A 24,372-nucleotide genomic window follows, 5' to 3' on the forward strand; every position below is an offset into this window, starting at 1 on the left:
AGGCTAGGATCCAGCTCCTGATAGGCGACGGGGGCTTATGCCCCGCCACCTATCAGGAAGGGTAGTGCCGTTTGAATTCCACCATCAGAGTCCCAGGGAAGCCTCTTCCGTCCAGCAATGCCACCACACCAAGAGAGGTGAGCGGACTTCTGTTCCCCAATAAACCGACCATTTAACCAACCTTTTGGCCGGACTCACCAGCCATTTAATGGATATTGTAGTACTTTCCAAGGCATCAGCCAATCTTCCACAAATACAGCTTTCTAAATATCCTCTAAATTGGTGAAATTTGTACAGAATGCAGCTATTCACTGGTCAGAGAAAACATCTCAGTTGGAAGTACACTGGAATATAAGAAGATGCTTTGTACTGCATCACATCATTAGGCTATCTATCTCTGTATTGTCTACGCTGACTGGCAGAGGATTTTCAGGGTTTGAGATTGGGGGTTTTCCCAGCCCCACCTGGAGGCACCAGGGATTGAACCTTCTTCCCACAAACCAGTTTTCTCATTCTACCGCTGAGCTGGAGCTGCCACATGTGAATATGCTTTCTCACATATTATGGTAACAAGCATTCCAATATCTTACCAGCCCAGTCCTTATTCAGCAACTGACAAATGGGGTCAGACATTTAAATCACAATAAATTGAGAAGTTCTATAGAAATGTCCATTACCTGGCAAGATTTCTTGACCGCATCTGCCCTCCTTGTCACTCTTCGGTATTGCTTTGTTCATAGGTCCTAGGAAACAGTGTTTTACAAGATGTACTCATCAGGGCTCTGCATCAATGGGTGCTTCTAAATGGGTGTTTATTGTCAATTGGGTGCTTCTCATACATGCATTTGTTTTATCGCAGCATCCACATTACGGTGCCAGCATCAAAATACTAGCCTGTATCCCTGCTCCCCTTTTAATCCAGATTTATTCCTTCTGAAGAGTTAAAAAGTAGTCCCATTTGCCAACAACCTGCTTGCAATATCTGAATGACCCTTTTACAGTATTAAGCCCCCGTCTGGAAGCAAACCGTATTAAATCAAAATCCAAATTTATCTGCCAGAAGCTCGTTTCCTTGTTTTAGACTTCCATCTAGTGTCCATAGTTTTCTACTGCAACAGAAACACCTGGATTACTGGCAAATTGCAGGTGTTCCATGTTGTAGCTTTGTGAAACAAGTGTGTTCATGTCTCAGATTATAAACTGACAACTTTGCAGGTTTCCACAAGGGTTTACTCTTTCCATGGAAAATTTCATAAGCTAAAACAAAACAAAACCCTGAATCAATTGCCAGTGACACATTTGCAATACAGTGGTACCTCGGGTTAAGAACTTAATTCATTCCAGAGGTCCGTTCTTAACCTGAAATGGTTCTTAACCTGAGGCGTGCTTTTGCTAATGGAGCCTCCTGCTGCCGTTGCACCACTGACACACAATTTCCATTCTTATCCGGGGGCAACGTTCTTAACAACCACTTCCTGGTTAGCGGAGTTTGTAACCCGAAGCGTCTGTAACCCGAAGCGTCTCTAACCCAAGGTACCACTGTATTAAGCTCACATGAATAGCAGTTTCCCATTTGTTTGGTTTTTAACCTTATCAATAAGATTGGGGGGCATGTAGTTTTAGTTCTGCATTACTTATAAGCCCGAGCAAAAAATGTTATTTGGTGAAATTCCAGGGGAAAAAGAAGCTGTAGCTCAGCCCTCAAGAATGCTTGCATCTTTTCATGCATTACTATAGCAATGCAGGTGTGGGGAGCTATTTCTCTGGAGCGGCTTCTCTTGCGGTTTGATTGATGCAAATAGTGTGATTGCAACGCTCTGAAGAGAGGTGGGCGGAGGAAGCTGAGGCCACCTGCCTGGATGTCATTTTGCATGGATTGGGCCTTAGCTGAAAACAAATTACTTTACCTATATACAGTGGTACCTTGGGTTAAGAACTTAAATCGTTCCAGAGGTCCGTTCTTAACCTGAAACTGTTCTTAACCTGAAGCACCACTTTAGCTAATGGGGCCTCCTGCTGCTACCGCACTGCCGGAGCACAATTTCTGTTCTTATCCTGAAGCAAAGTTCTTATCCTGAAGCACTATTTCTGGGTTAGTGGAGTCTGTAACCTGAAGCGTATGTAACCGGAGGTACCACTGTACATGGAAGTGTATTTGCTGCAGTTGTCGTGTTTCAAAATCCTGTTTTGGTTTTGAGGAGCACATAGTGTGGATAAGTTTAAAATGTGCTTAGATTGCTCTCCTGTTTCAGCCGCATAGTAAACATCCAAGGCTCGCTGAAAATGAATGGTGCTGTACTGTAGCAGCGCTGAGTCAAGTGCATCTAGTGCCCTCTTGTGGGCACAAGGACTCCAATGCCCCCATGCATTTTCTACCTGCCATAAGTTCCTTGCTCCTTTCTGTGGATGGGGCAGCTCTCTGCATGCCTTCCTTTGCACAGCAGGAGTAAGAGGCCACAGCTTAGCAGTCTCAACTTCCTCGTAGAAAGTTGCAGGTCCAACCTCCTGGGATGAAAATTTTGCATCTTCCGTAAAAGGGATTATGGGGCAGATGACAAAAGCACTTGTCAGGAGGCTGAAGAAGGAAACTTAATGCCGTCAGTATTGACCCTGACACTTCCCACTTACTGCTGCCTGAGTCCACGGCAGAAGAGTTGAGGGAGCCAGCTGTGAAACCTCTGGCCTGAGGAGGAGACCCTGCTCCCTCTGAACTGTGCTTAAGTCGGGCAGCAGTGGCTCCTTGAAGTGCCAGCAAGACTAGAACAAATACTGCTGTGCTTTAGGAAATATGGTTCATTCACCTATTTACACCTTCGGTCTGCATGGAGGGAGTCCAGATCTTACGGCAGGGGTCACCAACCTAAGGCCCAGGGGCCGGGGCCGGACCAATCGCCTTCTAAATCCAGCCCGGGGACGGTCTGGGAATCAGTGTGTTTTTACATGAGTAGAATGTGTCCTTATATTTAAAATGCATCTCTGGGTTATTTGTGGGGCTTGCCTGGTGTTTTTATATGAGTAGAATGTGTGCTTTTATTTAAAATACATCTCTGGGTTATTTGTGGGGCATAGGAATTCATTCATTTCCCCCCAAAAAATATAGGCCGGCCCACCACATGGTCTGAGGGACAGTGGACCAGCCCACGGCTGAAAAAGGTTGCTGACCCCTGTCTTACGGCATACACATTTGCAGAGGCAACCTTCAGGCTGCTTCCCTCAAAGATGGACCTCAGCTCTTTCTCCCCTTCTTCTTCATCCCAGAAAACCCCTTTCTCCCAAATCCACAGTCTCTGTTCACACCTGGGAGCAAGAGGAGAAGTTCCTTTGTACTGTTAATGGCCTCTGTTGTACTCTATATAGCCATAGCTGGACCAGGTTGGTTTGCATAAGCCAGCCCAGGAATTTCCTAAGTTCCCTCTCTGGCACAGTTCTGCGCTTAAATCCATATCCCAATTGATCAAAACCCTGGCATTTCTTAATTTCTAGGGTTTACCCCCAAATATGTAACAATGTCATTAGCTGGATTCCTGCCTTGCAGAGGGTTGGGACTAGATGACCCCCTCAGGCCCTTCCAACTCTACAGTTCTTTGATTCTATTCTAGTTTTCTATGCTAGTTTAGAACATCCTTCTTGGGGTGGCATAGCATGCCATCCTGGGAGCCCCCGTTTGCAGTCTGGAGTGGTAACAGTCCCACCACTGGCTTCCCCCATCACCAACAGTTGGGGGGAAACTAAGTCTCAGTTTCTGCACTGCTGTGATTTGAGCATATTTGTCTGCAGGAAGTACAACTGACAATAAGGGACACTTTATCTAATACAAGGTTTCCAGTGCTGCCAGCAAGTTAGAGGTGCAATTTGCCATGGCATCTTGCTGAGCTTAAGTAAATAAAAATGCTTTCTTCCCATTTGTGAGTTGCACAGAAGGAAGTTGTTGTTATAGTGGTGCCTCCCTTTTGTTTTGTAATTTCTTGTTATCAAGATTTCTAATGTGCTTAGGGACACCGGCCATTAATTTGATGACCAGGTGTGGTTTTGTCCAGGAGTAAGAGATTTCCAAGTAGCAGAAGAGTTCCTTGGTAGTAGCTTTTTTCATGTGTGTGGCTCACAGATCTGTTAGCTCTGTGGTGTTGAACTTCTCTTCCTTTCTTGCAGTTTCGACGTCGACAATGGCACCTCATCGGGACGGAGTCCCTTGGATCCCATGACAAGCCCCGGATCGGGGCTCATTCTCCAGGCTAACTTTGTTCACAGTCAACGGAGGGAATCCTTCCTCTACCGGTCCGATAGCGACTATGACCTCTCTCCAAAGTCTATGTCCAGGAACTCCTCCATCGCCAGTGATATGTAAGTATTTGACGCAGTGTCTTTCAAATTCACATGGCATAAGCTTTCGTGGTCTAGAATCTGCTTCATCAGGTGCAAGAAATGCCATGCTTCGTTATCAGGCTTATCTAGGAATCGATAAAAGGTTGAAAACAGTGGAATCAAGTCAAGGTGCAGGATGTGAAAATACAATTTATTGGTTAAATGTATGCAAAATGAGCAGCGACAGGACAATCGGCCTAGCATAACTAAGCTGATTGACACCTGTAGTGGATTAGGAAGACATTGTCTTTTCACAATACTGAATAAAATGAAAAGGGATTTAGACTAAACATTAGGAAGAGCTTCCTGGATATTCCAGCTGCTTTTCAGGGGAACAGACAGATTTTGAAGATGATGGGCTCTCCTTCATTAGTTTTTAAGCAGATGCCATATGGCCACCTTATCCTATAAAGGGATGCTGGGGGGTCCTTCACATTGGCAAGGGGTTAGATGACATACGAAGTACCTTCCAATTCTGTTTTTCTACCCTAAGGACGTGCAAAGTGTGTAGGTTCTGTATGTGCAATCTGGGATGCTGCTTATTCATCGGAACACACAAAACTGAAGCATAAACTCAGTATGGTCTGTATATCGACTTTCAGCGGCTCCTGCCGATTTCAGACAGGTTGTTTACTAGCCTTCTCACAGAGGGGGGGTAACTCATAGAATCATAGGGTTGGGAGGGGCCCTGAGAATCATCTAGTCCAACCCCCTGCAATGCAGGAATACGCAACTTTCCCTTACAGGGTTGGACTTGCAACCTTGGCAGTGTCAGCATCGTGCTTTAAGCAACTGAGCTATCCACCTTCTGCATTCAAGGCAGGTGCTTTGCCACCACAGGGTCCAAATTCAAGGGAATCTCCTTGCTTGTGCAAAGCCTGTGCACACACATGTCATATACCAGTGGGCTTCTTTGCAGATCATGCCAAACACACGAAGCCAAGGGCTAGTGGGTGTGATCCCACATCATGTTTACGTATCTGCAGGGAAAAACGGAACAACAACAACAATTTATTATTTATACCCCACCCATCTGGCTGGGCTTCTCCAGCCACTCTGGGCGACTTCCAACAAAATATTAAGATACAGTAATGCATCAAACATTAAAAGCTTCCCTAAACAGGGCTGCCTTCAGATGTCTTCTAAAAGTCTGGTAGTTGTTGTTCTCTTTGACATCTGGTGGGAGGGCGTTCCACAGGGAGGGCGCCACTACCGAGAAGGCCCTCTGCCTGGTTCCCTGTAACTTGGCTTCTCTCAGTGAGGGAACCGCCAGAAGGCCCTCGGCGCTGGATCTCAGTGTCTGGGCTGAACGATAGGGGTGGAAATGCTCCTTCAGATATACTGGACTGATGTGCTTGGCACTTGCACTTCCCATATAGCTAATTCAGTAGAGCATGAGATTCCCAATCTCAAGGTCATGGGTTCAAGCCCTACATTGTAGCGGGTGGACTAGATGACTCTCATGGCTCTTTACAATTCTACAATTCTGTGACTGGCGACTGTTCCCTAACCAATGGGCTGGATTAGTCCTACAGACTGATAGTTGCTGCCCTCTCAAATTGAGAGCAGTTAACATGGATTTAATGGACTCTTGGGTTTAATAGCACTTAACTCTCAGCTGATTTGTCATGTCTCTAATAGCCAGTTTGAATGTATGTTTCATAAGACCATTTAAATATTGTATTGCTTCTTCATTGGTGCCAGACTTCCTCTAGCTTGGTGTGGTGATTATAGTGTTAGGCCAAATCATGTGAACGTGTTTGTGCCTGCTTAAGAGACAGCGAGGTAGTTCTGGTTTTCTTGTCTTTGTTAGAGGTTTTGATTTTGTTTAGATGTTGAGAGTCTGCCATGCTGGGTCATGAGCAATGCATTCTCCCCTTTCAGCCCACCCTAGGGTCTCACTTGAATTTACAGAGTCTGGTTTTACATCCCCCTATTTTGAGCACGGAATTATTACGTGGCTTCAAGAAGTCTGTAAAATGGAAAGGAGATTGACCTATCTCACAGTCTTGCTGTGAGCAGAAACAAGAAGAAAGGTCTGATTTGCTTGTTAAAAGAGCTATTCATATGTCTGCCTCGTTCTCATGATAGAACCAGAGTTTAGTTGTTGCTCCAATGATCCTCTATAGCTGTGAATCTTCTGTGGGTGTCTGCAGAGGCTTGCAGAGCAGGTAACAGGGGAGAAAACAGGACATCAATGTAAACCAGAACAGCACAATCCTAGGATTGTGTATCAGAAGTTAAGTAGAACCATGTCTTTCATCCTCGACAGCACAAGCAACAGTTCAATTTGTGTTCCTTTATGAGGGTTCCTCCTCCCTCACAGTCAGAGATGGAGCCATAGGCTGCAACCTTGCAGTTGGTTACGTCTGGAATTAGCTCTTCACAGAATTGTCACCTTTTATCTCTGTTTGGAATCTACCCAAGGCATGTTTTGGCAGGTCTTATTCATATTCAATTATGGGTTGCCGGAGTTTGTGAGAATGCGTTGGAAAGCTTGGCCTGAATGTTTCACTCTTCGAGAGCATTTCCATTTAACAAATAAATAAAAAATGAGTGATTTTCTATATTATGTAATCTCTCTAGTTGATGTCCTCCTTAGGTTGGCCAATGACCCTAGTAACTTAAGAGGAAAAGACTCATATGTAACCCATGTGCCAACTTTTGTGTTACTCTGCAGTTTTATTTATATGAGAGTGATAAATACTTTGGGCTTGACGGAAGGTGTTTTTTCCCCTGCAAGAGTCTGGGTGACCTCCTTGCTTCCCCCTCCCCCCTCCGGCTAAGAGACGTCACCCTGATAACTTTACTCCTACGTCACAGTGTGATGTGGGTACGGTTGCTCCAGCAACAGCACACTCTCCGTAACACTGAGGACATGTGAGTCAGTTGAAAAGTTTTACTGGGTTTTTATTAGCCTATGAAACACTTCCCTGTCATCTGCAGTTACTAGCTTGTCCGAACCTCGCAAATGGTTATCTGTTCGTTAACACTTGATGCGAATCACTTTTGGTGTTCCAGTGGGCTGGCCTCTCCAATGAAAAGTAACTGTGGGCGCTACCAACTGCCAGGGCATGCCTGGCTTGTTTTTTTGGGATGCAGGATTTCCCTGAGTTTAAAGGAACGCAACCCTGAGCACTCAATCTTTGCTCATTTATCTGTTCTCTACAGCTGTGTGCAAGTCTTTAAAAAGCCACACTGGAGTCATAGGTGCTTGTCCACCCCAAAGTTACTTCAGATAGCGCAGCTGGAATGAATCCACGGTGAGAAAGTAGTTGAGGACAAGATGAATAAAGAATAATGTATCATTTTGAACCTGATGGAGGGGAGCAAAGCCATCTGATACTGATTACTTTGCTGTTTTATTTTTCAGACATGGAGATGACTTGATTGTGACACCGTTTGCTCAGGTAGGCTCCACATGCCATGATGTAGCCATATATGAAAGGATCAAACAGGGGAAACTGTTTTCAGGCTTTGGATGAGCTACAGCTTTTGTTATTATTACTATGATGTTCCGAAAATAACATTCTGAAATGGAACCACTTCCATGGCTAACTTGTATTGCTTAGAGGTGCTTAGAAAGAAATCTGATGGTGTCTACCATCTAAATTTTATTTACAGTGGTACCTCAGTTTACGAACTTAATCCGTTCCGGAAATCTGTTCTTAAACCAAAGCCGTTCTTAAACGAAGTGTGCTTTCCCTAATGAGGCCTCCCGCCGCTGGTGCCCTTCCACCATTTGGATTCCGTTCGTAGACCGAGGTAAAGTTCGCTAACTGGAGCACTACTTCCGGTTTTGCAGGGTTCTTATACCAAATAGTTCGCAAACAGGGCTGTTCTTAAACCGCTTAAACCGTTCTTAAACAAATACCACTGTATTTGTTTCCTACATTTGTACCCCACCTTTCCTCTATGAAGCTCAAAGGGGTAGACATGATTCTGCCTCAGATTTTATACTCACACTAACACTAAACCAGACTTTCTCAACCTCGGCCTCCAGATGTTTCGAGACTACAATTCCCATCATCCCTGACCACTGGTCCTGCTAGCTAGGGATCATGGGAGTTGTAGGCCAAAAACATCTGGAGGGCCAAGGCTGAGGAAGCCTGCACTAAACTGAGGCTGCATTCCCCCTATACATTTGAAGCACACACCCCTCCCCAAAAAGGGGTCCTAGGAATTGTGATTTGTTAAGGGTGCTGCGAACTGTGGCTCTGTGAGGTGCAAACTACAGTTCCCATGATCCTTTGGAGGGGGATATGCTTTAAGCGCATGGTGTGTCCCAGCCTGAGAGTTCAGAACCAGCCCAAGATCACTCAGTGAGTTCATGGCTGTGTGGGGATTTGAAGCCAGCTCTCCCTAGTCCTAGTCTGACATGCTAGTTCTTATATCAAACTGGCTCTCTAAGGAGCCACATAGGCTCACACAAAGAACACGCAATGACCCAGCGGAAGTGTGGGTAGGTGGGAGTTTCCTTAAAAAAGAAACTTCATTTCTTTGAACATCAGACTGCCATGCTGTTCAGTGAACTGATTTTGAAGCATGGTGAGCCCTGATGGTGCAAAGCACCTCTTAATGAGGGTCTGAAGCAAGGGCACACTGTTTGCCATCTCTGCCCCAACACAAGTGATCAGCAGTGCCACACCAGCAGTTTGTGAATGTGCAAGGTACTAGTGCATTTGAGATTCTATGCCCCAAACTGTTGCCATTTTAGATCACTAGAAGTACTATTCCAGTCTAGGTACTTTAAGGTGTGCTTCCAATGTTTGTGTGTGTGTGTGTGTGTGTGTGTGCGTGCGCGCGCGCACACACACACACACACACACACCTACACACCTGTTTGGTGCCAGCAAATCAGGGTGACGTGGATTTATTTGATAACAACTTTATATGAATGTCAAGTGTGAGAGGATCTTATTGTGCAGTTGTTAACTGCTGGGATAATTCTGGTGCAAATGGCAGTGGACATCAGTAGACCATTATTTTCAAAGCGCTGTAATTTCAGAGAAACAAAGAGTGTTTTATACAGAATTTGTGTCTTCTTTGAACAAGGCTGCTTTTTAAACAAATAATGGCTTCTTTTGTGAGAAGGAAAGCGACAAAATGATTGTTCTTGCACTTCAAAAGCTTCATTGTGAAGTAACGGTCAAAGGCTTCAGACACCAAAATAATCCTGGAAAGTTTTAAGAGATTGTTTAGAAAGCCTTCGGCTTGTTGACCAATGGAGCAGAGAGAGATGGGTAGCACACCTGGTGAAACTGAGAATGAAGCATCCACTTTATTTGCTACAGGTGCTGGCCAGCTTACGTACTGTACGGAATAATTTTGCTGCATTAACCAACCTGCCGGATCGAGCACCTAGCAAGTAAGTGTGGCCTTTTCCTCCTTCCTAACGTTTTGAGTTAATGCTCCTTTCATTTTTGCTTTATTGCTTTTTCCACATATAATAAACCTAATACAAAATACAATAAGCAACAACCATAGCAGCTAGTCTGTCATTTCTTGGGGGGAAAAGCATAACAGCAGCTTGAAGTAAGAACCACTACATAGAACAAGTTTATAATGCACATTTAAGTCTAGTCCAATAAGTCCCTGCAGATGTTTCTGGAGGTCTGAGGAGGTGGTCTCAATTGATCACCCTGTCTCATATGAAAGATGAATGGATGTCGAGTGTTGTAATAGGATAAAGGACTCCTCTTGCCTTTGGCTGCCCTGACTTGACAGGTCAATTTCTGGGCCAGAGCAATGGACCACACCTGAGCATATTGTGAATCTGTTGACAGGCCTGCTGCGGAATGCCACCATTTAGCAGTTTCTGAATGAGCAGCTACCAGCAGAACTGTCAACAATTCCCTTCATTTTGTGTCATTACTGCGTTCTACCACGTACGCTAGCCTTCCTCCACCTGGTGTCCTTCAGATGTTCAGACTACAACTCCCATGAGTCTCAGCCAGCATGGCTGTGCGCTGATGTACACTGATACATAACAGCATAGACAAAGGTCACTGCAGTGAGCTGTACACATGATGAGCCAGCTGCTAGTTCTAGGTTTGGAATGGCTTCTGGCCAAATGCATGTGCTGCGCTGTCCATGCTAACCTTTTCCCACCGAGTCCAAATTTGCAAGTGGCATCAAATGCATGGCCACAGATGAAATTGCAACCACATGTTCAATTCCCCCATTCCCTTCCTGATGCCTGTGGCAGCTTAATTCTGTGCTGATAACATCTCGTGGGATTTCTTGAAGAAAAGTTTGGAAATGATGGGAATGGGAGAGAAATTTAGAAAAGGCATAGAAGCTATATATAAGGAACAGAAGGCAAAATTGGTAATAAACAACACCACAACAGAATATTTTAGTATATATAAAGGAACTAGACAAGGCTGCCCCCTGTCCCCTCTATTGTTTATAACAGTATTAGAAATACTAAACGAGAGACTGAGGGGGGCAACAGAAGTCACAGGAGTCAGGGTAGGAAAGAGGGAAAGAGGGAATACAAAATCAAGGCCTTCGCAGATGACATTGTACTAACCTTAGAAGACCCAAAAAACAGCGTAAAAGAAGCTTTACAAAAAATTGACGAATTTGGAGCCGTGGCAGGACTTAAGGTAAATAAAAACGAAACCAAAATGTTAGTTAAAAATTTAACAAAGGAAGAAGTGATAGATCTAGAAAGAAAGACCAAAATTGCGGTAGCTAAGAAAGTGAAATATCTTGGGATCTGGGTTACAGCTAAGAACATAAATTTATACAAGGATAATTACGATGCCACCTAGAGGAGTATAAAGAAAGACATGGAAATTTGGGGGAGGATGAAACTCTCCTTTTTGGGGAGGATAGCTGTTGTTAAAATGAACATTCTGCCTAGAATGTTATTTTTATTCCAAACCATCCCCATACTTAAAGGCCTAAAACAATGTAAAGAGTGGCAGAGAGCCTTGGCAAAGTATATTTGGCAGGGGAAAAGGCCACGGATAAAAATGAAAATTTTGATAGACAAAAAAGAAAGAGGGGGTTTTTCTCTCCCGGACCTAAGCTTATACTATGAAGCGGCCTGTATATATTGGGTAAAAGATTGGATAAAACTGGAGAATAGAGAGCTACTGGACCTGGAAGGCTTTAAAAATTGGTACGGATGGCATTCGTACCTTTGGTATGGGAAAGTGAAAGTTCACAAGAGTTTCTTAGACCATATTTTTAGGGGACCATTATATCAAGCATGGGAAAGGAACAAAAACCTCCTTGAAAGAAAGACCCCATGGTGGATTTCACCAATAGAGGCCTTAACGATTAAGAAAATAAATATGGAGGAGATAAACGCCACCTATGAAGAAATGTTAAGAAAAACTGACCAAGGGCCCAAACTCAGACCTTATGAAGAAATAAAAAATTTATTCACTGGTTGGCTGCAATACCACCAGGTGAATGATTTGTTAAAAGAGGATAAGAGGAAGGCGGGTTTTGATGATAAAAAATCAAAATTTAATATAGAAGTAATAGAAGGCAAAAATAAAACCCTGTCCAGAATATATGATATATTACTAGAGTGGTACACAAAAGATGAGGAGGTGAAGGAGGCAATGATTAAATGGGCAATTGACTTTGGTTATAATATTGATTTTGAAAGGTGGATAGAAGTTTGGAATTGTAACATAAAGTTCACAGCATGTATGGCATTGAGAGAAAATATCTGGAAGATGCTATATAGATGGTACCACACCCCTGTGAAATTGGCCAAAATGTATAGATTAAAGGATAAGAGATGCTGGAAATGTGGCGAGGTGGAGGGTGACCTATATCATTTATGGTGGACATGTAAAAAGGTGAAAGGCTTTTGGGAATTAATTCATAATGAACTTAACAAAATATTTAAGTATACCTTTCCCAAGAGGCCTGAAGCCTTCCTGTTGGGAATGATGGATAAAGAAATTAAAAAGGAAGATAGGACGATATTCCTCTACGCCACCACAGCAGCGAGAATTATGTTGGCACAATATTGGAAAGTGGAAACCATCCCCAACATAAAGGACTGGCAGATTAGAATGGTAAACTATGCTGAGCTTGACAAACTAACAGGTAAAATAAGAGATCAGGATGAACAGAAATTTCTGAAAAATTGGAGTAAATTTTGGAAATATATTGGAATAAATGCTTAAAGTGAATTGACGGGGTTAGAACAATACGACCAGCGAGTGAATTTAAGACTATAGATTGAAAATCAAATACGTAATGGAAGGAGATATTTGATACTTATCAAAAGGACGGAGGGAAGTTCAGATTGTGTGTTTTTCTTTTTTCGGATGTGTGGTTTTTCTTTTTTTTTCTTTTCTTTTTTCTTTGTAATTTTTTCTCTGTATTTTCATATATGTCTGTTTTTTGTGTATAACTTCAATAAAAATGCATTAAAAAAAATAATTCTGTGCTGATGTCATGATCCCTACCCCCCTCCCCCCAAAATCACCAGTGACACTGATAAAAATGGTTTTATGCTGACGACTTACATTCCCCCCCCCCTCTTTTCTATCAGACGGTCACCCATGTGTAACCAACCATCCATCAACAAAGCGACCATAACAGGTAAGACAACTTAATGTGGCTGGATTTGGTCACACCTTTTCAATGAGATGGTATTGTTTTATAATTCAGTTTTACTAGCAAACCAGAGGTTACACTAGTCCCTTTCCAGCTCTGGGAGGAGTGTGAGGAGCATTTACGCGATGCACCTACACACTGCAGCCAGCACACTAACGTGTCGCGACACACGGTTTGGAAAGCTCTGGGCCACACTTTTCTATAGTCTGGATGATACATAGTTGGTTTGTAAAATACTTGTGGATGTGTGTTAACTGAGCATTTTTTAAAGCCCATGAAAGGCTTCTCTTAGCCCATAGCATTTCCACTTCTGTGATAGCCAAGGTGTGCTACAATTTAATTTCCTTCGTGCAGTGGTAGTGGTTGGGTCTGGGAAGCCGCCTCCCATTTAAAATTTCACACAATGCCTCGGAGTGGTGCTGCATTGAGGCATTGTGGGAAATTAGCATGATGAGCAACTCACAGCTGTTATTCCCAGTATGCCTGCTGGTCGGAACAATAATTTCAATGGGATTGAACATGACAGGGAGCCCACCTTGCTGAAACTAAGCCAGAGTTGGGCCTGTTTAGTGCCTGGATGGGACACCACCTGGAAAACCCTTTGTTCTCTGCCCGTATTTTCACTGAGAAATGAAAACTGGGGTATAAATATAGGAAACAAGGAATGCAGAGCTCCAGGTCTGCTAACGTATAGCTGGGCCTGCTGCCCACAGACATGATGCAAAAGGCCATGGGATGTTTATCAGCCAAATGCCTGGTTGCAGAAACGTTTTCACCTGGTGCCTAAAGACATGTAATGAAGGTGGCAGGCAGGCCTCCCTGGGGAGAGCATTCCACAAATAGGGAGCCACCGCAGAAAAGGCCCATTCCATGTTGCCACCCTCCGGACCTCTCATGGGGGAGGCAACTGAAGAAGGCCCTCCGATAATGACCACAAGGTTGCTTGCACATGCGTGGGTGGAGGTGTGGTTATGCGGTTCCTCCAGCAGTCCAGCCCAGAGCACAAGCCTGGGGAGAGAGGGGGTGTCAGCTACTTAATCGCAAGAAGCGTGTATGTGCAAGTTCTGTGCACTTTTGGAGCTACTGTAAGCAAATGCTTAGTCCATAAAGAACTAGAAACTACCAGCCATTTGCCCTCCTTGATCTGGGTGTGCTTGGGACACCGCTTTTGAAAACTGTCTTGGTTACATGAAGTCATGATGATGGTGATAATCCTCCAACATTCATGGCAGATTGTCGACCCCATTGTTTTCAGTAATTGAGACTTCAACTTTGGTTTCAATAGGTTAGCTTTGCCTCATTTCACCTTCCATGGAATGGAATAGCAGTGTTTGTGTGAGAGAGGGGTTGCCCCTTTTACACACACCTGGGAGCGAATTAAGTGTTTGCCAGTCTGATGCCCAAACTACGTGCGACACCATTCACACAATTAGGGGCGGCCTGAGTGGAGGGTAAGGCTGACTGGATAGGCACCACATCCATGGGCAGAGGCAATATGCTTCTGAGCACCAGTTGCTGGAAAACAACTGGTGGGGAGACGCCTCTTGTGCTTAGGTCCCGAAGGCAGGCTTCCCATAGGTTTTTGGTTGGCCACTATGTGAAGAGGAGGCTGAACTGAACAGGGTCTCCTTATGTAGCTTTAAAAAGTCGATTCTTACTGTGTGTGGCTGTACCAGTCCTAATCAGGACCTGGTGAGAGAGGTAGGATGCCTTAACTCTTGGCCACCACCCCATGCTCTTTCTGCGACTGAGGCATCAATTTCTGCAATTTACTTTTTAAAAGCCCTTTGCTGCCATCACTAATTGTGCAAACAGCATCTCATCTAGCTTGGCCCTCAGTTACTGGAAAAGCCCATCTTTGAAAATGCTGTTGTTGCTAAATCAGTGTAGAAAATGCCCTGGTACTTGTCACAGACAGGAACTCTCAGGTTTATGGTTGTGATTAACTTTTTAAAGGATGCCCTCGTCTGCGCTTACCGCTTTATATTATGCATGATTAAAATTCTGGTCTAGATGAGTCCACAAAGGCGGGTTAATACAGGTGAAGCTACATTTTAGCTTCTTGTCAAACCCCTGAGTTAAAAGATAATTCAGCACCTTCATAATTTACATAATTTACAATGAACTGGTGGATGGGGGTGCGCCCAGCTCACCTCATCACCCTTGCCTCAAGAAGAATATTGCAGAGCTGGGAAAGGTTCAGAGAAGGGCAACCCCAATGATTAAGTGGATGGGGCAACTCCCCTATGAAGAAAGATTGCAACATTTTGGAGCTTTTGAGTTTAGAGGAAAGGCGTGTAGGAGGAGATGTGATAGAGGGGTATATACCTAGTATGAGAAAGCTCTACCTGGAGATGCCAGAGCTTGAACCAGGAGCCCTCTGCATGCAAGGTGAGTTCTCCACCACTATGCTGTGGCCCTTCTCCATAACACTAGTGTGGTGGAATGATTAGGATGTTGGACCAGGACTTTGAAGAGCAGGGTTCAAATGCCGCTCAGTCATGGAGCTCACTAGGTGACCTTGGGCCAGTCACCATCACCTAGCCTGACCTACCTCAAAGGGTTCTTATGAAGATTAAATGGGGAGGAGGAGAGCCACGTACACCACCTTGAGATCCTTGGAAGATAAAGGTGGTATAGAAATGTAAGCAACAGCAACACCAGTAGTGAAGCCGAATGTTTGAAGATTCAGGACAAACTAATGAAAGTACTTCTTCACACCATCAAATATGCTGCTAGGAGAGGTAGCTATGGCCACCAACTTACATGGTGTTTAAAGAGGATAAGGCAAATTCACAGAGGAGGTGGCTATCAGTAGCTACTGGTCACGATGGCTATGCTCTGCCTGCACAGAGGCAGTAATTCTTCTGAAGACCAAATGCCGGGAATCACAGGTGGACAGAGTGCTGTTGTGCTTTTCTTAGGCATCTGTGAGAATAGGATGTTGGCCTGGATGGGTTGTTGGCCTGATCCAGAAGGCTTCTCTAATGTTCTCAGCTTTTGTGCCATTCATATAACAGCTGTACGCAGCAAAAATCACATACCGCATGCAGTTATTTTGTTTTGCATTTATTGCATGTATCAGTATGGACTGATCTTATGCTTGGCTAGTCTGGAACCACTCATAGTTTATAGTATGGTTGGTATTAATACCTTTCCCACAGCTGTAGCCAGTGCTTTTTTCTGGGGGGACGCAGGGGTACGCATGCTCCTAAACATTTTGTGAATCTTTGTACTTTTGTCCATTTACTGTATTTATTTTCCTCAATTTGAACTATAAAATGGTGATTTTCTTGAGTCAAAATGAGAGTACCCCCTAAACATTTTTTTTTAGGAAAAAAAAGCACTGGCTGTAGCTAAGGGTAAGAACCAAATAGCCCCTGAAGGTTTATTGTAGTCCTTTAAATTAGATACCAGCCTGACATTTTCTTTTTGTTTTAATTCCTTGGAGTCCCCGGCAACTTAAAAGATTTGCGTCCTTAAGCAATAGTGGTTTTACTGCTGCATTGCAACTGCATTGCAAACTAGAAAGTCCTTTAAGGGACTTTTGGAAAAGCTCTTTAAAAAGGGAGGCACTATGGGACTTAGTACCAATTTTCTTCTGGAAGAATCACACAGGCCTCTGTAATGCCTTCCTTCACTTCCGTCAGAAAACCTACCAGTTTTACCAGGCCTAGGCTTCAAATTAACGGGTGTGCTTTGGTGCCTGAACGGTTTGGCTCCAGCATGCTGAAGGAAATGCGAAGCCAACCCAACGCTGTGAGACGTACCAGAGGTTTGGCTCAGATGGTCCTTTGCCTGAACTGGTGGGCCCATCCCTAGGCATAATGCTGCATTTGATGTTATAGGTGTTACCATAACAACAGACTGAGTGGCACAAGCATAGAATCTCTCCTCGGGGCACATAAAACCCTGGTAGTTGTGGCAATGCACGTTATATGAAGGCAGAGCGCCAAGGAGGGCAGAAGGGATGGTGCAGGCTTCCCTCCCCTTCCTACAGCAATTTAGAAATTTGGCGCCAGCTTTCCTCCTCACAGATTATTGTCAGAGGTGTTTGAAGTGCCGTCTTTTGCTGCTAGTAAGTTTCCCTGCTGTTGCTCTGCCTCTGCAGGCCGGGGAACCAAGACAGAAAAACAGCTGTACAGATGAGGTCTCCGTTTGTCTGAGGCCAGAAGGGCAAAAATTAAGAGCAACGCCGGCCAGGGCTAGGAAAGACAAGAGGGGAATGATGGGAATAAAGAAAGTCTAGAGCCCTTCATTAGGGAGCCCAGAATAGTGAAACACCTCATGGAACCTGATAGTATCTCCAGCTAGTATCTGAATTTTGCCTGAGTATTTTCCATTGGATGTGTGTGCAGAATTGTTACAGAAAAGCTGTAGGCTGAACAATGCAAAATATTGGGAGATCCGTGACTGATTTGTTTATTTTTTGTTCAAGTCGGCTGTGGTGGGAGAGGGCTTAGTGCAGGGGAACTGTACTTAACCCTTTCCCATGGGGGCTTCTCCTGGTCTAAATTGCTACCCTGGAGCTTCTATTTCCACCGCAGTCTACCCCGCTGGTGTGCCCAATGGCATTCTCAATAAGGGGGGTATCCCGTTCCTTCTGATCCATGACCACCCCCACTTGCTGACCCCATTTCCCTCTTCTGTTGTTTGTACTGGTGGTAACTGCAGGCTGTGAATAGCACCTGCATATTCCGCCACTCACAGCATGCCCCAGCTCTGTATCTTCTTTAAAATCTTACTGACTTGTCTTCTTTGCTCTCCAGCCAAAAAGGTGTTTCCCCCTTCCAGTGAGTCATAGTTTAGGTTCACCGAAGCGTGCTTATTAAATAAAGCCTTCGGTGGATAATACACGTTGGGCACAGTCCAGCCAGAGTTAAGCACTTTTAAGCCTCATTTGTTCTCAATGGTAGAAATTTAAACACTTGGTTTAACTCTCCCTCCAGACCAATGGGATTCTGATGCTTGACTTTGACTGGATCATGCCCATGATTTGCACTGAAGCAATAAAACAAAATGCTAAGGCTTAAGGAGGTTTCATTAAAGTTTCTTTTTTGTTGGCATTTTCCCAACTGCACTATGACTTATTGGGTATTTTCTGTGCTCAGCTCAAATGGCTGATTTTGATCTATAAAGTCTTAGGTGGTTCAGGACCCCACTATCTCTATAATAATAACAATAATGACCATTTCCCCCACATGGACCAGCTCAGACTCTGTGATCTTCATCAGATGCCCTTTTCTATGTGCCTCACCTGAGTGAGGTGCTAGGGGTGAGCACATCGTGCATTCAGTTTGTCAATAATAATAATAATAATAATAATAATAATAATAATAGTTAGTCCACTATTTTTATTATTTCAAGGCTGTGTAGGCTGTGTTCTTTGCTATCGGAATGGTGCCTAAATGTGGCGTATATCCAGGGAAATTGCCATTCAAATCACTTTTTAAAATTTAAAACATACACCAAAACAAAATGCAGCTTGATTAAAACATAGCCAAAGAAAAGATAAAAAAAACATGTGCAGCAGCCAGAAAACAAGCATAAAACAACTTTGGAAAAAAGTTGCACTTTGACTAAGCACCGAAAATCCAGCAGATGAATAGCCAGGCATACTCTTGGCAGAGTATTGTACTGTGTAGCCCCGTGCTCTTACAGGACTGACTTCCATACAAACAGGGCATGGGGCATCACTCCCCACATAGATATAATGGAGCAGGAAGGAGGGGTTCCTAAGGTGTCAGTATTGATTAATTTAAGCCCCAAGCGATGGCATTGAGCTTGACGGTACCAAGCAACTGAAGCCATCACTTGTGAGTTAAATTCAAGACAAATGATCCCCCCCACACACATACATTTTAATGTGTTCATCAACTTACCTGTACCTGGATATCTGGGCTATCAAGACGGTTTCTTGTGAAGTGTTCCCTGACCCACTAATTCATACTGTTGCTCTCCACTGTGATCTCGGAGCAGTGCAAGATTGCAGGTGCTTGGGGTTCCAGGTGCTTGCCTAGGGTTCGTATTTCCTTTGGAATGAGGGAGAGCAGAGATATTTGGTTTATTTACACATATATGCAACCTGAGCCAACGATGGAGGGGCTCACAGCATTAGAATCCCAAGAGGGTCTTGCTTTTCCCATAGCCACAGCCTTGGATTCAAACAGAAATCAAGCATCGCTCTTGCTCCCTCTGGCTTGTGGGCCTGCTGCTTCCAGCTTCTAACTCCCAAAACTCCTAACAATACAATCATCTTGGCAATGCTGTAAAAGGTGTGTCTTTTTTAAAACCTGCATTTAAGCTCTAATGATCAGTGGCTATCATTTCTGTATCTCATTCAATTCCCACCTTATAATTTTGTATGCACACTAACTAAGATTTCACTCCTTGCCATCTGATGACAGGGGCTCAAGTCCACGAAAGCTTACGCCATAATGCATTTGTTAGTCTTTAAGGTTCCATTGTCTCTCGAGTCTGATGGAGTCTGATGGTTGTGATTAAAGGCAAAAATGGACTGCAGCCCAAAGCATTCTCCAAAGTTAATATGCAGTCACTGTGTGCCTCTTCCATGGCCAAAGATTATCAGTTTAAAGGCTAGGGGAGTGAAATTGCACCACCATTTTCATTTAGGGCTCTCCTGATGAAACCAGTTTCTCGCAGTTGAAAGCAGCTGTGTGCTGTTCTCTTCTTGCTGGGATACTTCCACCACCTCAGACCTCAGTTCAGCAGAAGTAGGAGGAGAGGTTGCAGTTGTGCATAGTACTGCCCAGAATAATTGGGAAAGGTGAACGCTGAAAATGGCAAGAACTGCCCTTCCTGCCTCTCCTCTGTCTCCTGTCTTTTTATAAAAATACATTTTTTTAACCTTTGTGGTTATGCCAAAAGTCTTGAAAATATGTGCCTGTGCTCAGACTGCAGAGGGCAAATAAAAGTAATGAACAGTTTATTATTATGTCGGAATCTCAGAGGTCTAAGTCATTCTTGTACTTCAGCTTTTCATCAACTGACACAGGTCAGTTTGTTCACAGTCATCTCTTCCTATTTTTGCCCTCTCTTTATTCTCTCTTTTTTCAAATTATTTTTATTAATTTTCCAAATTATTACAAATCAAACAATTTTACTTTAATTTAATGCTATTTCTAAAAAATCAGGTTTCCTGTTCCTGTTGCAAACATATGCCCTCTCTTTAGTCTCTTCCCAGTTGTTAAAACTTGGACTTTAAGCTCTTCTGGACTGCCACTGTCCTATTCTTTATTTCTCTGGCAAATGTAGTAGTAGTAGTGGTAGTAGTAGTAGTGGTAGTAGTAATGATTGGGCGGCTTCCAACAGAATATTAAAAACACGATAAAACATCAAACATTAAAAACTTCCCTAAATAGGGTTGCCTTCAGATGTCTTCTAAAAGTCAGATAGTTTTTTATTTCCTTGACATGTGGTGAGAGGGCGTTCCACAGGGCGGGTGCCACTACCAAGAAGGCCCTCTGCCTGGTTCCGTGCAACCTCACTTCTTGCAGTGAGGGAACCGCCAGAAAACCATCAGAGCTGGAGCTGCTAATGTAGCTGTTTGACTTCACCCCTGGAGGAGCACTCCGTTGTCTCTTGAGACAGATGGATGCCAACAATATGGCTGCAGTAGAAATTGATTACTTGAGTAAAAGAAGGGCACTTTCTTTTTGCCTTCTCCACTTACATGGCAAATAGTAAAATACACTTACAAATCCATGAGAGGGCAGCAGAGAGTAGAAGATGCCTTTCTTGTAGCACTTACAGCTGTTAATTCTGAGTTTCTGCAGTTTACTGTTCCTTGAGAATAGAAAACTGGAGAGGTTTAGTGGCTAACATGGTTTTAAACAAAGCAGTGCTTGTAGGTTCTCCCTCCTCAGTGCCCATCTCTATGTATTTTAAATACAGAAAATAAAACTGCTTTGCAAAATGTATAGGAGCTATCCCACAACCTAAGAAACATAGGCCCCACTGGAAATTTACTCTCTAAATATCCACACCATCTCTTTCCTGCTGGATAGGCGACTTTTGTGAAATCCAGTTCTGGAGAGGAGCAGCTGAAGAGGTTGACTTCTCACACACCATCATAGGTGTAGCAGTTATCATGCTTTGAGACCAAGCCATACATATGTTATTGCTGATTTAAGTTCCAAAGTGCTATCATTTATTTTATTTATTATTTCACAAGGCTTATATTCTGCTTAACTGTAAGAAAACCGCAGAGCAGTTTACAAAAAGAATAAAGAATAAAACAATACAATTATTGTTTAAAACAGTCAAAAGGTAATTAAAGTTAACGATAACCTAAACACCAAATTAAAAACACGGGACAGCTCCTATAATTAAAACATTTTTAGCAGTACAGTGAAGGCACCTGCCTGATGTCTGTCTTGAGAATCACAACTATCAATTCATCAATTTCTCTTTCTCCTCAAAAAAACTTTCTTCAGGTGTGTCAGATTCAAAGCTACTGAAGGTTTTTTGCTTGTTCATTTTTTAAAAGGCAAGAGGGCATGAAAAGATATGAAATATGTGGGGATTTCTTGCTCAAAGATAGATAAAAAAGAGGGGTGTGTGATATTTAGTAGAAATAAGAAGAACACTGGTGGATCAGAGCAATAAACTATTGAGTCCAGCATCCTGTTTTTCGTTGTGACTGCCCAGGTGCATGTGGGAATCCCAGAATTTAGGGGAATTTAGAGAGATCTGGACATTCCCTGAGGCTGTTATCACCACTGATAGACCTGACCCCCATAAATTTGTCTAACCCCACTTTAAATCTATCTAAGCTAGCAGTCATCACTGCATTGTTTGAAGAACCACTTCTTTTGTCTGCCCTGATGAATGTTAAAGGATTACAGCTGTCTGTTTGTTTTTTTGCGAACTTCTTGCTGTATTTGGGAAACAGGAAATAACTCAGAGGTCAAATTGTGCAAGGGACTACCAGCTTAGCCTGGCTTGTTAAAATTCCCCTTCACACTAAGCCCTTTTACCAGGAGCCTTTACTGAGTAAATTAGTTCTCTGAAGATCCACAAAAAAAAACTTGACAGGGGGAAAGGGTGGTCTGGAGGGGAAGCCTAGCATAGTGTGTGCCAAAACAAATGACCGGGAAATTCTCCCGAAAACAGTTTGACATAAACCAAGTTGCACAGCCTGACCAAACATTATTCACGGGGTGTGGAAAGGTCTGACACACAGAGGAGAGAGATCCAGCTGGGACAGGATCCAACCGCCGAGCTGGGAATGCAATGCAATAGGTGGTGCTTTTTTTTGTTTTAAAGGGAATGACTGCCGCGAAAGCAAGCGGGACGGAGGAAAGGGAAACTGCCAAAGACATGGGAAGCAGAGAAAAGCGTGACTTATTTTGTTGAGCAAGAAAGAAATATGAAGCACGACTTATCCCTTGTATGTAGCAGAGGTTCAGAGAGAAGGTTGTCTAAGGACACCGCAGAGCGGGCAGTCCCCTTGGTCAGACTCCGTTCTGCATCTATCATGTTACCGAGCAGGGCTTTTGATGATGGAACTGTGTGTAATATCCCGGGCCTTTCACTTTGATGGGTAAAATGTTCCAGATGTTGATCCTCATCTACTGCATGAGGACATTCTCTCTCTCCCTCCGCCCCCTCCCTGCTGTTTTCCATAGCGCTGGTTTCTCTGCCACAGTTTCTCTGGGTTTGCATTTGCAAGAAAGAAACAGCAGTAAAAGTTTTTGTTTGCTAATTATTTCTATTTGCTTAAATTGCAACGATTGCTCTTTGTTTGCTCATACTTTCCTGCCGTCTGTACGAGCTAGTTTTCTGTGTGAAAATCGGCTTGTTTGTTTAAACTGTATTTGTTTTGTAGGGAAATAATTGAAGTAAAATGCATATCAGAGAGCTGACTCCGCTCTCCGTAGGATAACGTGCTCGAGGTTCTGCTCCTGAAAACCCTTCCCAGAACTTTGATATTACTTTTGAGTGTTGTTTCCAGCTTTTGCCAGGTTTCTCTCCTCCATGCCCCAGCCTGACCCTGTTTGAACTGGAACATCTAACAGCTTAGAACTGATTGGCTGCAGTACTCTAGATAAAACTGCTGAGCCACAATATTTTATTTTGCTAGTAAAATGTCATGTGATTTCAGACTTAACGACTCCCATCTGTAGAGCTTGGGTGGCCGGCTAAAAAAGTGGACAGGCCTTGTGCACCTTCATTAATAGGTTGTGCAGAAGAGGGGCATTTCAGCAGGGCAGGAGCGGCTTCTCATATGGCCCACCCAGAGAGCGGCTGGCGATGGGAGAAGTAGCAGTCAGATGCCCATGTCAGCAGTATGGTCCAGTATGCCCACCAGAGCTGGTGCTGGTTGCTGTAACCTTATTTCGTATTTTTAGAAGCATTTTGCGGTCAGGGAGTGGCCAGCTAGCTACATACTTCAGGGGTGGATATTTGGGGGGGGGGGGGAGCTAAGGTCCAGCTAAGGTCCATGGGCAATCTTCTGAGGGGGCTGCATGTCTCAGTGGGTGTGGCCAAAGGGGGTGTGTCAAGGAATGCTGCTTGCAAGGCTGCCTTTCCGAAGGCTGTCCCGGCAGCTGTTTTACACTCTTTTACAGAATTGTTGCTGCTGGCGTTGTTATTTCTTAGTTGCTTGTTACCCCAAGGTCTCAAAACAATTTACAACACATTTACACACACACACACACACACACACACACACACACACACACTTACAGATATACACTCACAGAGCATAGCATTTTTTTAAAAAGCCATTAATTTAATATAGATGCATGAAAACATGGGGGGGAATCCCCATAACAGCCCCCTAATACAAAGAATATAATCTCAGTCTATCAAAAAACCAAACTATTGTTTTCAGGGTTTTTTAGTTAAAAATTGCAAACTTTTTTTTAAAAAAACAAACCACCATCAATTTTTGGACTACAATTCCTAACCATCCATGACCACTGACAAGGCGCATCCCAGTGAGGAACCTTTAGGAAAAATAACGGGGGGACCCTGCAGAAATATTTTAAAAATGAAAAAGGAGGTATTTTGGAGACCCACAATATTTTGGTATCAAAGCAGGGACCTGTTGGAGCAGTTATGAGGAAGAAGAAGAAGAAGAAGAAGAAGAAGAAGAAGAAGAAGAAGAAGAAATGCGGGTGGAGGAGTTGAGCCCCCACAAAAGATTCTTGGGGGGGGGCAGACATGGTTTGGCTTGGCATGAACAAAGGCAAGCGCCTGCAAATCCTCCCATATATATAACATTGCCCCAGGGCCACCCCATATGCCCTGCTGCCACAAAACGGTGTTTCTGGAGCAGTATTTGATGTTTTGGTTCAGGCCTGCACCACCTGTGACTCACCAAGGGAAACGCAGCCCTCCAGCCATGCATGGCAGCTGCTAAAGGGCTGGGAACCTCCTGATTTTGCT

At 43.7% G+C, this 24,372-nt stretch overlaps 1 protein-coding gene across 11 annotated transcripts in view; it reads left to right on the forward strand.

Annotated features, from left to right (window-relative positions):
- The window catches only part of PDE4D (phosphodiesterase 4D), a 624,753-nt gene that overhangs the window by 506,789 nt on the left and 93,592 nt on the right, over nucleotides 1–24,372 (forward strand). For 8 of the 11 annotated variants that reach the window (XM_083465254.1, XM_083465252.1, XM_083465253.1 and 5 more), the window contains 4 exons: nucleotides 4,150–4,341; nucleotides 7,736–7,772; nucleotides 9,657–9,730; nucleotides 12,893–12,942. In XM_083465254.1, the coding sequence (XP_083321380.1) occupies nucleotides 4,150–4,341; nucleotides 7,736–7,772; nucleotides 9,657–9,730; nucleotides 12,893–12,942 (353 nt within the window). Of the gene's footprint in view, nucleotides 1–4,149; nucleotides 4,342–7,287; nucleotides 7,626–7,735; nucleotides 7,773–9,656; nucleotides 9,731–12,892; nucleotides 12,943–24,372 lie in introns of those variants that run through there. The other 3 variants (XM_083465249.1, XM_083465259.1, XM_083465251.1) reach the window with 3 other exon arrangements.

Source organism: Podarcis liolepis, assembly GCF_965112155.1.
Source record: "Podarcis liolepis genome assembly, chromosome: 11".
In the NCBI taxonomy this organism is placed as follows: domain Eukaryota; kingdom Metazoa; phylum Chordata; class Lepidosauria; order Squamata; family Lacertidae; genus Podarcis; species Podarcis liolepis.